Source organism: Patella vulgata, chromosome 4 (genome assembly GCF_932274485.2).
Source record: "Patella vulgata chromosome 4, xgPatVulg1.2, whole genome shotgun sequence".
Classification (NCBI taxonomy): Eukaryota; Metazoa; Mollusca; class Gastropoda; family Patellidae; genus Patella; species Patella vulgata.
In genome coordinates this window covers 16,264,761-16,279,432 of record NC_065882.2, presented here as the reverse complement: position 1 = coordinate 16,279,432, position 14,672 = coordinate 16,264,761, and the positions used below count along the sequence as shown (strand labels likewise).

The following is a 14,672-nucleotide window of genomic DNA, read 5'->3' as shown; positions in this document are numbered from 1 at the left end:
CATATATTTAATTTTCCACCATTTATCGCGGCTTTGTGTATATTGTTGATTGTGTAGAGTTCGTAGAATGTGCTCAAAAGCAATATTCTGCTTGATTTGTTGTACATCTGCCAAAAAATCGATTGAAAAATTTGCCTTGACCGAGAAGTTCATGGAGCGGCAATTAACGCCATCTAGCTATTATCGTACGACGGATTGCGAAACCGCGTGTTAGAGGATACGAAAACGAAAACGAACATAACGTACGTTTTCGTACCGATGCGAAAGGTCCTTATTGCCCTGAGGTCAACTATTACACAGACCAGGTAATTCTCCAATTGTAGCAATTATGTTATTTAACTGAAATGACGACCTAGATCGTTCGACGCGGCATGTAGATATAGCGTGGAACTGACCAAAAGGAAAATATATTATAATAATAGTTATCAGACCAAAATGACGCATCGGAAATTTAACGTAATTAAAGTCATTAGACCAAAATAAATTGGCTTATATAACGACTTTACATAAATTCGAGGGAAAGTATCGGCACAATCAGCTATATGTTTCCTCATCTGTTTATCCCGCCTCCACCTTATTTTTACTAAGTGGTGCTAGGGTCTAATTATCGCTTCTTCCGTTGTCTTCGTCTTGTCACCGGAACCATGGCCGCAGCTTGGCGAAGCTGGCTGGAAACCGACGGTGTTGTTCTAGACGTAGTCGAACTTGTGATCTGAATGTATCATATTGAATATGAAATCTTAAATCAAACAATTACAGAGCGTCAACTAACATCGATATTTTAGCAAGTGAATTAATCGCACTGTGTACACGGGCCTCGGTTTTCCGTCCCACCCGAACGACTTAACAATATTCTTTGACAGTGCATCCCCGTACATCTGCCCTGCCACACCGACAAGGGGAAACCACGCACGCTCAAATCCGATTAACTATTATTGTCATTACACTGATACCAATCTAGTATAATACGTAATGGCGACTACATTAAAATCTTATCGATTATTAAATAATGCATTATGTAAGTCTTAGACAAAAATGATGGCCGTTCAAAAAAAAAAAAATAAATAAATAAATAAAAAAAATAAATAATGAGAAAGGAATATATTGACAAGTTCAGTCAAATTATGAGTTATGAGTATTGAGGTTTTGACAAGATATTCTCGATTGTCAATTACCATTGTTACGACAATAAACAAAGTCTCGATTATCCATTTTATCGTTATATTATTAAATGTTAACCCATTCACTATCATGGCCATCTGATGGTCTAGAGAGTTAAAATATGGGCTTGGTGTGTGAATAAATGTCGAATTAGATAAAACTTTTGAAGCTAAAAAAATTAAAGACCTGCAATAGACAGAATTAGCTATCTTACATATTACACCTTTAAGGGTTTCACTTGAAGTATCTGGAAAGATAATAATGGTTTGGGTAACAATATATATCATCCATATGGGCTTGGTGTGTGAATAAATGTCGAATTAAATAAAACTTTTGAAGCTAAAAAAATTAAAGACCTGCAATAGACAGAATTAGCTATCTTACATATTACACCTTTAAGGTTTCCATGAAGTATCTGGAAAGATAATAATGGTTTGGGTAACAATATATATCATCCAGGTAGTTGGGATGGTGATGTATTTACGGCGAAATGTAGCTTTAATTATATATTTGTAACATCATTGTTAAAGATTGATGATTCTGTCTCGATGACCCAGAATAAAGGTTGAGAGGGTTTGTCTCGATGACCCAGTCGTAGTAAAGATTATATTACCGGTTGCCATGTCAAGATATATGAGGTCTGGAACGCTAGCCTGGTATTTAGTACTTGGAATTGATTTAAATTTACGTCATCTGTTCCAATGACCTGCTGACATCATTAAACGGAAGCATCTACAAGTCCCAGTAGACCAATACAATGTTTACATTTGGCTTTCCTTCCTTGGGAACGGGATTGAATAATGTATGGCGATATTGCTCAGGTGGTAGAGCGATGATTCACAATAGTGCGTCAGGAGATGGGTTCGAATTCACCGGAGCGCTAACTCGAAACAAGATTAATATTATGTACATTTATATAGCACCTTTACTTCTCACACCGAGGCATGCCCACGGCGCATACATTCCCAACATAATCATATTCCCAATTAATGTCAAAGTTTAAATGCAGTGAATTGATTCAGAGATTGCCGAGAAAAATGCGTTTGATACAAAGATGTCGATGGGGAAATCTTTGGTGATCTGTCGCCATTTGCTTGAAATTTTGTATTTAATGATACTATATTAATCACAAATAAATATCGATCCAATTAAATTATTTGTATTTACAGTTCCTTGTGCGAAGTCGTTCTAGTCAGATCTCGACTTTCTGAGGAATTTGTTATCCACCGTAAACTACAATACCGAGAAAGCCTTGTATCTAAAAGGACTATCAGTCTAAAAATGGTTCAATTCCGTTCAGTAGTTACAAAGATATGAATCGGTATGCACTAAAGAAAGGCCAGCGCCGCCAATAATTTTGGCTAAAACCTTGTGATGGGTATCTTTTTAATCCGATGGAATTTAAGCCAATATATTTTCTACCATTTATTTTGTTTTTTTAATTAAATTTTAAAGGAGCTAAGTCTCTAACTCATTATTTTCCATAATATTTGAAATTAAAAACACGAATTAGAATTCAATATTGGTCCAATTTAATCAGTATTGATGTTGTTATCTTGTCGTGAAACTATAGGATCATAATATCCAATATTTAAGACACAGTTAACATTTTATAATCAGTACACGAGTCGTGTACCCTATGGTTTCGAGTGCCATTTTGTAATGAACAAATAAAAAACATCCGACAACACAACTGGAAGTAATTAGTAAAGGTTGAGTCAAAAACGACAAAATAAGAATTTAAATAACGTGTAAACTACTACCATTCTGTTTGAACTGTTCGCGTATTACACCTAGCATAATTGATTATGATTAGAAATTACAATACATTTTTCAAAAATTGAATATAAATCTCTTTACATACATTCATATTACATTAAACTGTTTAAGGGCCATTTTGCCTATTTCAAGGTTCCGAAGCCATACACCCTTTAAATAATCATTCGAATACATTTGGACATGGGTTAAGCCGCGAAGAGGTAGATGTTATTCTAAAAGTGCAAATGATAATCATCGACTTCCCTTTTTCTGTTTCTTTTTCTGACGAAGGGCCTGACAAGGACAGCTGTCTAGTCATTCGGGTGATACGAAAAACCAACGTCCCTTGGCAGTTGGAATTCGATATAAGAGTAGGCTTTAGTGCCGCTGTCGGGCAAATTTTCCCTCATAGCACACTGTATGGCGTATGCCCGTCTTCATTAGCCCAGTTCGGAGTCAAGCAGTAGGACCCCATTTCATTTCATTTCATTTGTTTCTTTTTCTACGATGAAAATGCATTTACTCGAAATTTTGTAATTCAGTGTATTGAATAATTTATACACTTCCATATTAGAATCTGTGTGTAACCTCATTTATATTATTGTATATTATATTATTGTAAATGGAATGCCCCTCGAACGATTTCGCGCATACCGGAAGTTTAACCCATTGACTCGAGTAAATAAAAGACCATTTTGTTAAAAGCAATTTATATTTTTGTTTTTAAAATTAAAATAAATCGTCTACGTATTCGCCACTAGGTTTAAACATTTTTAGGATATTTTCCCGGGAATTGTGTCAAACACAACCTAATTGGAGACCTGCTCCTTTTGTTGCGACGTTTTGGATAATAAACTTCTGATAAACAGATATTCGACTCATCATATCAGTTTCTAAGAGCTTCAGTCTAGGATATTTAAGCTTGTTTTTCCCATCTGAACTATTAGTCAGTGTAAATATCTTTAGTTGTAACCTACAGACAGCTTTATTTAAAGATGCATTATGTAAAATCTAAATCTGCATATTGTAGGTCTTTTTATTAGCTTCAAATGTTATATCACTTTTCATTTAGAAATTTAATCACATGACAAACCCATAATCAACTATCTAGGCCATCGGATGGCGTATATTAAATGGATTGGAACACATTCGCCATGTAATAATTTAACGATAAAATGAAAAATCGAAGCAAAGGTACTTGGCAATGGAGACTATCTAGTAAAGTAAATTGACTGCAATTTTCAATATATTCAATTTTTATTATCTATTTTTGAATTATTATAGCAAAAGCATCCAGCTCTTTATCTATATCTTACATAATGCAGCTTTAAATGTTAATCGATTCATGACAAATGGAACGTGTATCACGACGAATTCGACATATATGCAAACCTTGGGCTATTGCTTTAGCGTCGACATGAGGAAATAATATCGGGTTATAACCCGGTCTTGAAAAAAAAAAGACATTCATGTCTAAGAATGCGGGGCTTTAAAAAAAAAGAAGGCGTTATCGTGATATTTGGAATGGTGATCAAAACAAATCGAGGATTTCAACACGAAGTGTGGTGATTTTTATCTGTAGTCGTGACCAAACAGTAATCGATTTACACTTATTTTCTATGTAATCGGATTTAATCTACAATCAATTATTTTTTCTAGTTACAATTAATTGTAATCTGATAAATTGAAAATTGTGGACGTAATCACTAAAATCTCTTTCGACCGTCCATCCTGTATCAATGGCGTGCACGTAAAGGATCCTTTGACGGTTGGAATTCGATGAAGAGCAAGTGGAAACGCCGGTATCCGTGCCCCCCCCCCCCCCACACACACACACGCACGAATTTGCCTCGTAATCTATCTTGGCTGTTTCTGTTGTATATGATATTATTTAATTAGCAAATGTTTACCGAGGGAATTATTTTATTCAGTGCTGGTGTTCAATCAAGGTCGTCGTGGGTGAAAAACCGAGGTCCCGTCTACAAGTTGGCGTGCACATAAAAGAACCCTTGACAGTTGGAATTTAATTACCGTCCGGGCAAATTCTTCCCAATAGCACACTGTATAGCGTATGTCCGTTTTCGTTTTCCTGGTAGGTGCAGAAAAGTAGTAAGTTAAACCCCATTGCATTCATTTATGCAGAAATCTTTTCAAACAAAATAAAGAGGTCTATTCATTTTAAAGTATATATTTTAGTTTTAGATTTACAAGTTCATAGTGTTGTTTTTTATAGGACGCCCGATACCACTTCGTGTGGCATCCATTTGAGAAGCCCACATAGCTATAATGACATTTTAGTGTAAGGGCCCCGCTGTCCCAATGGCTTACTAACCAGCAATTCGATGATGAATAGACGGAAACTTCGCTGTCCGGACAAAATATTCCCTCATAGCAATCTGTATTGCGTATGACTGTCTTCAATATCCCAGTCCGTGCAGAAAAGTAGTAAGTTAAACCCCATTTCATTTCAGGTTATCCCCCTTGTAAGTAGTGCAGGACAGAGTCGTTCGAATGGGACAAAAAAAAACAAGATCTCGTGTACACATTGGAGTGCACATAACAAATCCCTTGGCAGTTGGAATTCGGTTTAAGAGTAGGCCGTAGTTCCGCTGTCCGGACAAAATTTCCCTCATACCACACTGTATTGCATAATATGCCCTTCTTCATTAGCCCAGTCGGAGCAGAACAGTAGGACGTTAAACCCCATTTCATTTTATTTCATTTTAGTTCTGTTCATTTTAAAATATATATATTTTAGTTTTTGATTTACAGCAGAACAGTAGGCCGTTAAACCCCATTTATTTCATTTCTTTTTAATGTAGTTTTGTAGCTTTTTGTGATGTGACTAGTTGATAGACGTTTAACCATTCAAATCGAATCAAAGAACCTATCCGTATTCTGTTTGAGTACTGTAGAACATTGATAAAGTAGAGTAGAGAAATGAACGGGCTGACATCAGACTAGAGGCCCCGTCAATCAACTTTAGAAATCCTATCAAATAATCGCCTTTAACCAATGTATTCATTAAGTTCTACTTGAGATTCTACACATCCCAGATGATAAACAGAATTGGGTTACTAAGTTATAAAATGTTGGAAATTCTTGATCTAAGACCCAGTTTTATTAGCAATTCCAGTAGAAGTGTGTTTACATCGTTCTTTGATTGCGAAGTAATGATATTTCAAATGTCGGGTTTGAAGCGTGGAAGAGCAAAGACAAGCACTCCTTTGCCTCATCTTCTTTCTCGCGTCACAGTCTCCAGATCCTCAGATAAACGTTGATTAAAAATGGGTTATGTTTTAAGTGTGTTAAACAATACGATAATCGATGGCCCATATAGTCGAGACAGACAGTTCTAGTAATAGTAGTCTCTTTGATTCAAACGCACAAATATAACGTGATTGTAAAAATTGGCGGGGAATGACACGATATACATTGGCGCGCTGATATAATGTTAATTGAGGTGTAGTCGCTATCATTCAGACAAAATTAATATTCTACGTTGAAGACTAGGAAGTTTTAGGTGACCGAGACTATTTATGGTACTGATTCTGTCGCGGGTTCTGTTTCAGTCTATTAAAAATTTGACCAATCTGTATTTTGCAGAAGAAAAGGTATTTTCGGATAATTATTTAACCACAACATAATTTGTCGCTTAAATTCGGAAGTTTAAATTATATCGTTTCTGATTCCGATTATAGTCTTAAATTAACAGACTAGTTCAAACAGTTTGAAAATTAAAGTAACGAAGGGTCATTTGCATTTTTCGCTAAAATATAAAATTTTTCCCACGGCTTAATCCACACTAATAGGTTATTTTGTTAACGTGTAATTAAGAAAACAAAATCAAAATACCAACGATAGACGATCGGCCGGCATGGATTCAATCGGAATTAAATTAAGCCATCAATAATTATTCGCGGACAATAAAATGGGACAGTTTATCCGTTAGATATCTGAGATATTCGCATGTATGTCTTATTATCCAATAGAGAGAGAGAGACACACACACACACACACACACACACAGATATGGGGTTTAACGTCCACTCGACACGAACTAGGTCATTTCGGGACTAACACTTGGTTCAATTTTATTTCAATACTTCGCTTCCGCGTAGGGGTCTTAAGCAGTGGGAGGAAACCGGAGGACCCGGAGAAAACCCACGAGGTTGGACAGGCGACCCTACTCCTTGTCACGTACAACCTGAGAATCGAAACCCCGCCAGTTGACTCAATGACAGACCGTATGATATAGCGCGCGCGTGCTAACCATTCGGCCATCAAACCCAGCTATTATCCAATAGAATGGTGGGAATTGGTATACGGAGCTCAAACACAACTAGAACAATAAATATTAGTTTTATTGAGATACTCGTTTGTGTTCTGATCACTTGCACTTATTGCCCAATCAACTGGTCGGTATGAGATGTTTGCATGGATTACTTATTATCCAGTGGTCGATATTGGTATACGGGCTCGGAAATTAAGTCGAAAAGACGGGCCAGGGTCAGTTTTTTTTAAAAACTATACTACGGTGACATATTCGCTTGGATGACGATGTTCTGATCACGTGAACTTATACTCCAATTAAATGGTCAGAATTGATATACGAGGCTCCAATCAGCCAGTACAATAGATCTAATAGACGACTTACTACAGTTAGAACAATAATAAAACAATTTGTCCCTTTTTTTATGCTGCGCTACTTTGACATCGAATATATTTGATTGGATGACGTTGTTCAAATCACGTGGCCTTATGCTCCAATCAAACGGTCGCTATTGATATACGGGCCTCCAATCAGTCAGTGCAATAAGTCTAATAGACTGATTGGCACATTTAGAACAATAATAAAGCAATTTTTCCTTTTTTAATGAGGTACTACTTTGACATCTTGGATATGCTCGTTGATGATGGTATTCAAATCACGTGACCTTATGCTCCAATTAAGTTATCGGAATTGGTATACACGGGTTAGTCAGTTAAACTAATTAGAAAACAAATTTAAACTTTTTTTTTATGTTATACTACTTTGACAACTAGATATGCTCTTTGATGATGGTATTCAAATCACGTGACCTTATGCTCCAATTAAGTTATCGGAATTGGTATACACGGGTTAGTCAGTTAAACTAATTAGAAAACAAATTTAAACTTTTTTTTATGTTATACTACTTTGACAACTGGCATATTCGCTTGGATTATATATTCAAATCACTTAAACGTTTTCTGGTAAAATGTTGTGAATTTTAAAATCAAGGCGTATAAGAGTGGATCTGATGTCTCTCTCTGGTATGAACGTCCCATTTATCTGCGTTATTGTGTGGCCGGTTTATGTGCATAGAGATATCTCGGAAAGAACACGTTTCCGTTAGAGATTATGAGAAATTACAAGGTGGTGTAAAAATCAGGACAAAATAAACGACACGGAACGAATTTTGTCCAAATTATTACATTATCATGTGATCTCATATGATTTCTATGGTAACCGTGTTCTGTCCGCGCCGGCGGCAGTTTTAATTATATCAACTGGTCATAAAATAACCCAATGATTAAATTGTTTTTGTTTTTGTTTTCGTTGTGGTTGACTAGAATCGGGTTAATCATGTTGGTAATAATCTGTTTTATATCAACCTATTCCTGAACATCACGTCACAAGCAGTCATTATCTCTTATAACGCCCGGCTAATATACCATACTTAATACTCATCATACGAGAGGTCAACTTCCGCCAAAACACTGGATCAATGTTAATTGTTTTACGGCAGTTGATTGGAGAAAATCATTTTATCGAAAAATCATCAAAAAGCTGGCCTGTTTTTGTAATGACAACGTGAAATTATCCCTCGTATCGTTAAAGTAGGACAGTTTATTCCTTATATGTTACCGGTATCTATTGACATCCAGTCGGAAATTAAATCATATACCGGATGTCTAGAGTCTTGTCGATAGAGACTAATTGGTGATCAGACGTCTCATCATTTAAATAAAGTGTTGTTTTTTTTCCTGATCAACAGAAAGTCCCCTTGCGCTCAAGCGAATTATTGAAATAAAACCCATAGTCATATGTTAGTCCCAAAATGACCTGATTAGTGTTGAGTTGACGTTTAATCCCAAATGTTTATAATCAAATAGTCGAGAATTTACCGGAATTATTGAGGAATGCCAAATGTAAAACATACAAGATACGAGACACCTAAGATTGGGTAACCTGTTTTAAATGATGCCGTCCTCGGACATTTTCAGTACATAGTGCACGGTACCGTGTACATGTTGCTAACGTACGTATTACGTGGCACGTGGTGCGCAGTGTCTTATACCCTCCGTACCGCCCCTTCCTGAACGCCAAAGAGTGAAACATCTCGAGCGTCACCATCCAACTTCAAAAAGTTCTGCGTAGTTGCTTATATGTTTTGTTGCTAAGAGAATTTCAATTTGGATCGATTATTGACAAAAACACAATAATCCCGGCTCCTACAATCACACCAGCTACTTATTTCCTAACCCACGGCACTTGACGGAATTAACCTTAATTTGCTACACTGTAAAATACCAAAGAAGGTCAGTGAGCCACGATCGCTCTTTGAACCACGGGCGCTTGTTGAGTATGGGACTGACCGACTAACCAGGAAGTCCTAGTTTCGATCCGGTATTTGACGGCAGGGTCTGCGTCTTACGGCCACCTTCACATTTCGTCAAGGTCTTCGCAAGGATTTTAATAAGGTAACGACACGTGATTGGTGATGAGATTGTGAGTAAGAGTTAGCGCTAGCCCTGTTTACATCTCGTGACCTTTGACCAAATCTAGAGGTGGCCTTAAGAAATGGATTTAACAGTATTTGACTGAGAAACTTACTTGGGATTTTCTAGTTTAGTTTCGCCCTTGGCATTGGTACAAGACAATGTCTCCCCGTGTACACCATATGCAGCACGTTAACGATCTCCCGGCTGGTGAAAATCGAAATAAGAGAATGCTGTATTGCCGCTTTCCAGGCCAAATTTCTCTATTACACACTACGTGTTTTCATTAGCCATGTTGGTGATGAAAAACATGGCGATACACATGATTTCATTTCAAAGAATGTCAGTATGATTAAATGCTATCTAAATGTAGATGGGCTGTGGGCTGTAGGCCGAGTGACATAACGTGACGTATGTCATCAATGCAAGTGTCCAAGGTTCCATCCCAAAGTACCGTGAAACGAAGAGCATTGGGGCTTACCTAACACCCCCACCCCTTTGTTAAAGATCCCTACGCAAAGTATCGATACTTGCTATTTAGGTGGCGAGGGAGTGCCTTGAGTGATATAACGCGATGTGTGTCGTCAATGCAAATTTCCGGAATTCCATGCCAGGGTACTTACCCAACATCATGGGTTACTCCCCCTGTCAAAGATCCCTACGCGAAGAATCAAAACTATAATAAATTGTGGCTGTTGAATTTGATAGTTTTTCTATTTTACGGTGTATGTATGTATATTAGGATAAGATTATTGTTTCTACTTGTTTTAACTGCGTGTTTTATATTAACCAACATGTCTTCTACCTCCAGGCCCTACTGTTACCACAAGTTGACAGAGTGCGTTTATAGTAGGCAGGGGTTGCTAGCTTTATAGTAGTGTCGTCCTCAGTATAACCCGGTCGGTGCAGAACAATTAGACATCACACTCCATTTCATTTCATTTTATACTAGTGTATCAAGTGCCGGATTTGTGACAAATGAGGCCCTGTGCTAGTTAAGTTATGAGGCCTCTGACGTGGGCTCTGAAGGAGGCAGGGTCGGCATGTTTACACAGGCAGTCCGGCATACATGCATAGAAAATTTAGGAGTAATCAAGATATTTGTTAATACCAGATCAATCATTATTTTCAACAAGTTTCAGGCAAATTTTTGAATTATCTGGACGGAAGACCTCACCACACCCCCACGACACTGAGTGTATCCCGTGCGTTCGTTCGTCCGATAGTGGGAGAAAACATGGTCACCGCATCGCCATTTTGACTAGTCCCTACAAACTGCGTGTTCGCCCACACACCGCCGTCATTTGCCTAAGAATTACTTGTTGCTTCAAAAAATCGCGACTTAAAAACTTGGGTCTGTTGGGGTTTTTTTGGTGTTTTTTGTGTGTGTTTTTTATTTTTATTATTATTTTCTTTAATTGTAATTGCAGTATTATTTGATTTTATCCTGTATTATTACAAATTGAGTGTACGCCTACACACATCGCCGCCATCTGCCTAAGAATTACTTGTTGCTTCAAAACATCGCATGTGGGATGTGAGTGCTATCTTCTAGCTCTGGGTTATTATCCTGTATTAAATTACAACTCTTTTGGGGGTTTTCTACACTTCTTAATTATCACACAACGGGCAAGTGAGTTGTGAAAATGGAACGTACCATAGGCTAGCCCCGAATAACCTGGTTAGAGTTAAGTGGACATTTCCCCCGCACTCTCTCTCTCTCCCTCTCTCTTCATTCTCTCTGACCGTGTATTTACTTGTGATCGGTGGATTTGTATTATTTATAATATGATTTAATTATGAGTAATCTAACCGCTATCTTTATTTACCCTTGCTCAACTATAAAAAATAAAAAAAAGTGGTAAGACGGCGAATCAGCAGTCAACGCATGACCGCCATTTTGATTAGTCACGTGATAGCAGTGGCGCTATCTGAACCGTCACATGCAAAGTGTTTCGGTTCATTCCGACACCATCTTCATTTAAAAAACGCGCTCGTATGAGCTTGGCCTAGAATTTATTTTTGACTTTAATTAGAGTCTGTTGTTTTTTCTATCTCAGGATTTTACTATTTTCTTTGATTGTAACTGAGGTATTATTTAATTCTATCTTCTAAATTATAGCTCTGTTGGAGAGAATTTATGTCACTTAATTTCTATTTTTCCAAATGCCAAAACATTTATATCTCGATAAAAATAATCTCTTAACATGTAGCCTATGTTTATCTTCAAATAACAAAAGTTCATATGACTGGTATTTTTGCGTTTAAATAGGGAATGAAATTTCAGATATGGTATTACCCGTCTGCATTAACATTTCTTTTATTAATTTCATTATATATCATACTGGGCAGTGGTTATTATAGAGAATAGTGTCATTTCTTTTAATTTTGTCTTTATCACCTCGACGATCATATAAGAAGTTAATATGTTAAACCACGCGATCATCTGTATGTGTAACTGTACTTTTGTCTGGGGTTTGTGGTTACACTAGGGCGGCCCTGAGGCTGGAATTTGAAGTATGGGCAACTGGAGCCTGTTGTGGAGTGACGCTACTTCCGGCTTTAGGAAAATCCCTTTAACGACAGTTAAACAGCTAGTTCCACATATAAGAGCGATTGTAGCTAATTTCTAAAATTTATAAAATAATAATAATGGAGCCTGTTGTGGGGTGACGCTACTTCCGGTTTTATGAAATTCCCTGTAACGGCAGGTAAACAGCTAGTTCCATATATATGAGCGATTGTAGCCAATTTCTAAAATTGATAAAATAATAATAAAAATAGTGTGGCTGTCTTTGCGTGGGTGCATTATGTCGAAATCTTCCCTTTTAAAACTTGACTGTGCTTGTTATCGATTCCTTGGGAGTTGGAATTTTTAAAACTAGTATGTTGAAACATCTCTGTCGGGGTAATATTGCTCAATATTATTGCTCTTCCATTGCACACGAAACCACAGTATTGTTGAATCTCTAAAAGGAACATTAGTCCAAAAATAGTTCAGTTTCCGTTCAATATTTGCAAAGATATGAATAATCGAAAATTTGTCTAAATTCGGCATCATCTGAGACGATATAAACGGGTTATGATCAAAACAAGCCAGTGCCACCAATAAAACATTTTGATGGACCTCTTGTTAAACCGATTTATTATCCGGGAGATTACCTAAAGTTGATATTTTGATTTTCGTTTCTTAATTAAACGTTAAATACTCCATATAAACGTGCATTATGCAAGAGCTAAATCTGCCTATTGTAGGTCTTTCTTTAGGCAATAAATGTTATCTAAATAATTGATTAGACATTAATTAAGTTATCAAGACCATAATCAACTCTCGATGTCATCGTTAGCCTGGGATATTTAGTGGATTTGAATACATTTTGTGGTGGATGATTTAACGTAAAAATGGATAATCGAGACTTTGTTTATTATCATACCAACGTTAGTAATGACGATGGAGGCTAAACCAAAATTGAATTCCTAATATCTCGGTTCAGAATGAAGCAATTTTACCGAAATTTTCAGCATATTCTGTTTTCATTTTCTATTTATTTTTATTAACTATTATATCAAGAACAGTCAGCTCTTTATCTAATCTTACCTAATGCCCCTTTAAGTACATTTGAACGTTAATTATTCTGTGAAAAATTACATATTGTCTCAAAAATGCGGGTTTAAGCATTTTGCAAAATTATTTCTAAGCGCATGAAGTTTATTATCGTCATATTTTTGTTATAATGTTTGGGTGGTTTTTTTTTGTTATTTTTTAAATATTGTGTAGGCCCACCCTACCCCATGAATATTTTATGTTTCAGAGGCGGTCATTTTGAATGGCAGCCCAAAATTGGGTTAGATATTTGAGTGCCAACAGCGTTTAACTATCAAAATTATTTCTAATCGTATCAAGTGTATAAGCGTCATATTTTTTTTTCTAGAATATTTTTATATATATTTTTTTATTATTATTATTTTGTAGCCCCCGGAGCCACCTGAAGCGTGGGAGGATGAAGTGTTAAATGCCTATGATCTGCCCCCGGCCTGTGCCCAACCCGAGATGGGCGTGAATTATATTGGTTATTATGTACCGGGTTTTAATACAACCAGCGAGGACTGTTTATATCTTAATATATATACACCCAAGGTAAGTAACATTATATACTCAATAACGTATTATACGTACATTAAATGGAGACATGTTTGATCCCTGTGTTGACCGAGAAAGTTCATCGGGATATTCCGTCGTGGTTCCCACTTTGTCTGTCGTGCAGGATGGAGGGCATGGCAAGGAACAACATATAGTCGTTCAGATGGGACGAAAATCCGAGGTCCCTTGTACGCATTGGCGTGCGCGTAAAAGAACCCCTTACAGTTGTAATTCGAAAATTAGAGTAGTCCATAGCGCCGCTGTCCTGGAAAAAAGTTCCCCCACAGCACACGTGCCCCTATTCTTCAACGAATTTTAACTCTCAGGGGTTTTACGCCCCACCCGGATGTCTAGACGCGGCCATATTGTCCGTCCTACACTATTAACAACGAGAAACCACTCTGGAAAATCCTGACGAACCTTCTCGACCAACCAGGCCAATCCTGTTGAGATTTGCGCACAGGTATTGTGAAAGGGAAAGGGATAGACCGTGAGAACTAGAAAATAAGAAAATGTCCAACCAGAGATATAAATATAGTGATATGGCTAGACTGTCCTTAAATAGATGTAAATTTTTTCTCAATAATAAGAAAATCTCGCCCCTAGCAGCTTAACCCTTTGCCGCCTGTGGGTCTAATTTAACATGGAATTTTTTATGAAAGATATTGTTGGAATTATTCAAGCATGTGATTATTAATACTACAAGAGTATAGTCAGAACTAATGAGATATCCACCATCTTTTGTGAAAATTCCCCCTATCCTTTCATCAGGTATGTATACAAAGGTGGTATGCGTTACTTCAGTAAACACGCGAGTCTAATTCCATTTAACATGTTTCCATAGAATACATTGCTACACCGCGGGAGT

At 37.0% G+C, this 14,672-nt stretch overlaps 1 protein-coding gene across 1 annotated transcript in view; it reads left to right on the top strand.

The window, feature by feature from the left end:
• The window catches only part of LOC126817827 (acetylcholinesterase), an 81,829-nt gene that overhangs the window by 44,628 nt on the left and 22,529 nt on the right, over nt 1-14,672 (top strand). The window contains exons 2-3 of the mRNA XM_050544989.2: nt 13,637-13,801; nt 13,879-13,881. Coding sequence (XP_050400946.1) covers nt 13,637-13,801; nt 13,879-13,881 — 168 coding nt within the window. The remainder of the gene's footprint in view (nt 1-13,636; nt 13,802-13,878; nt 13,882-14,672) is intronic.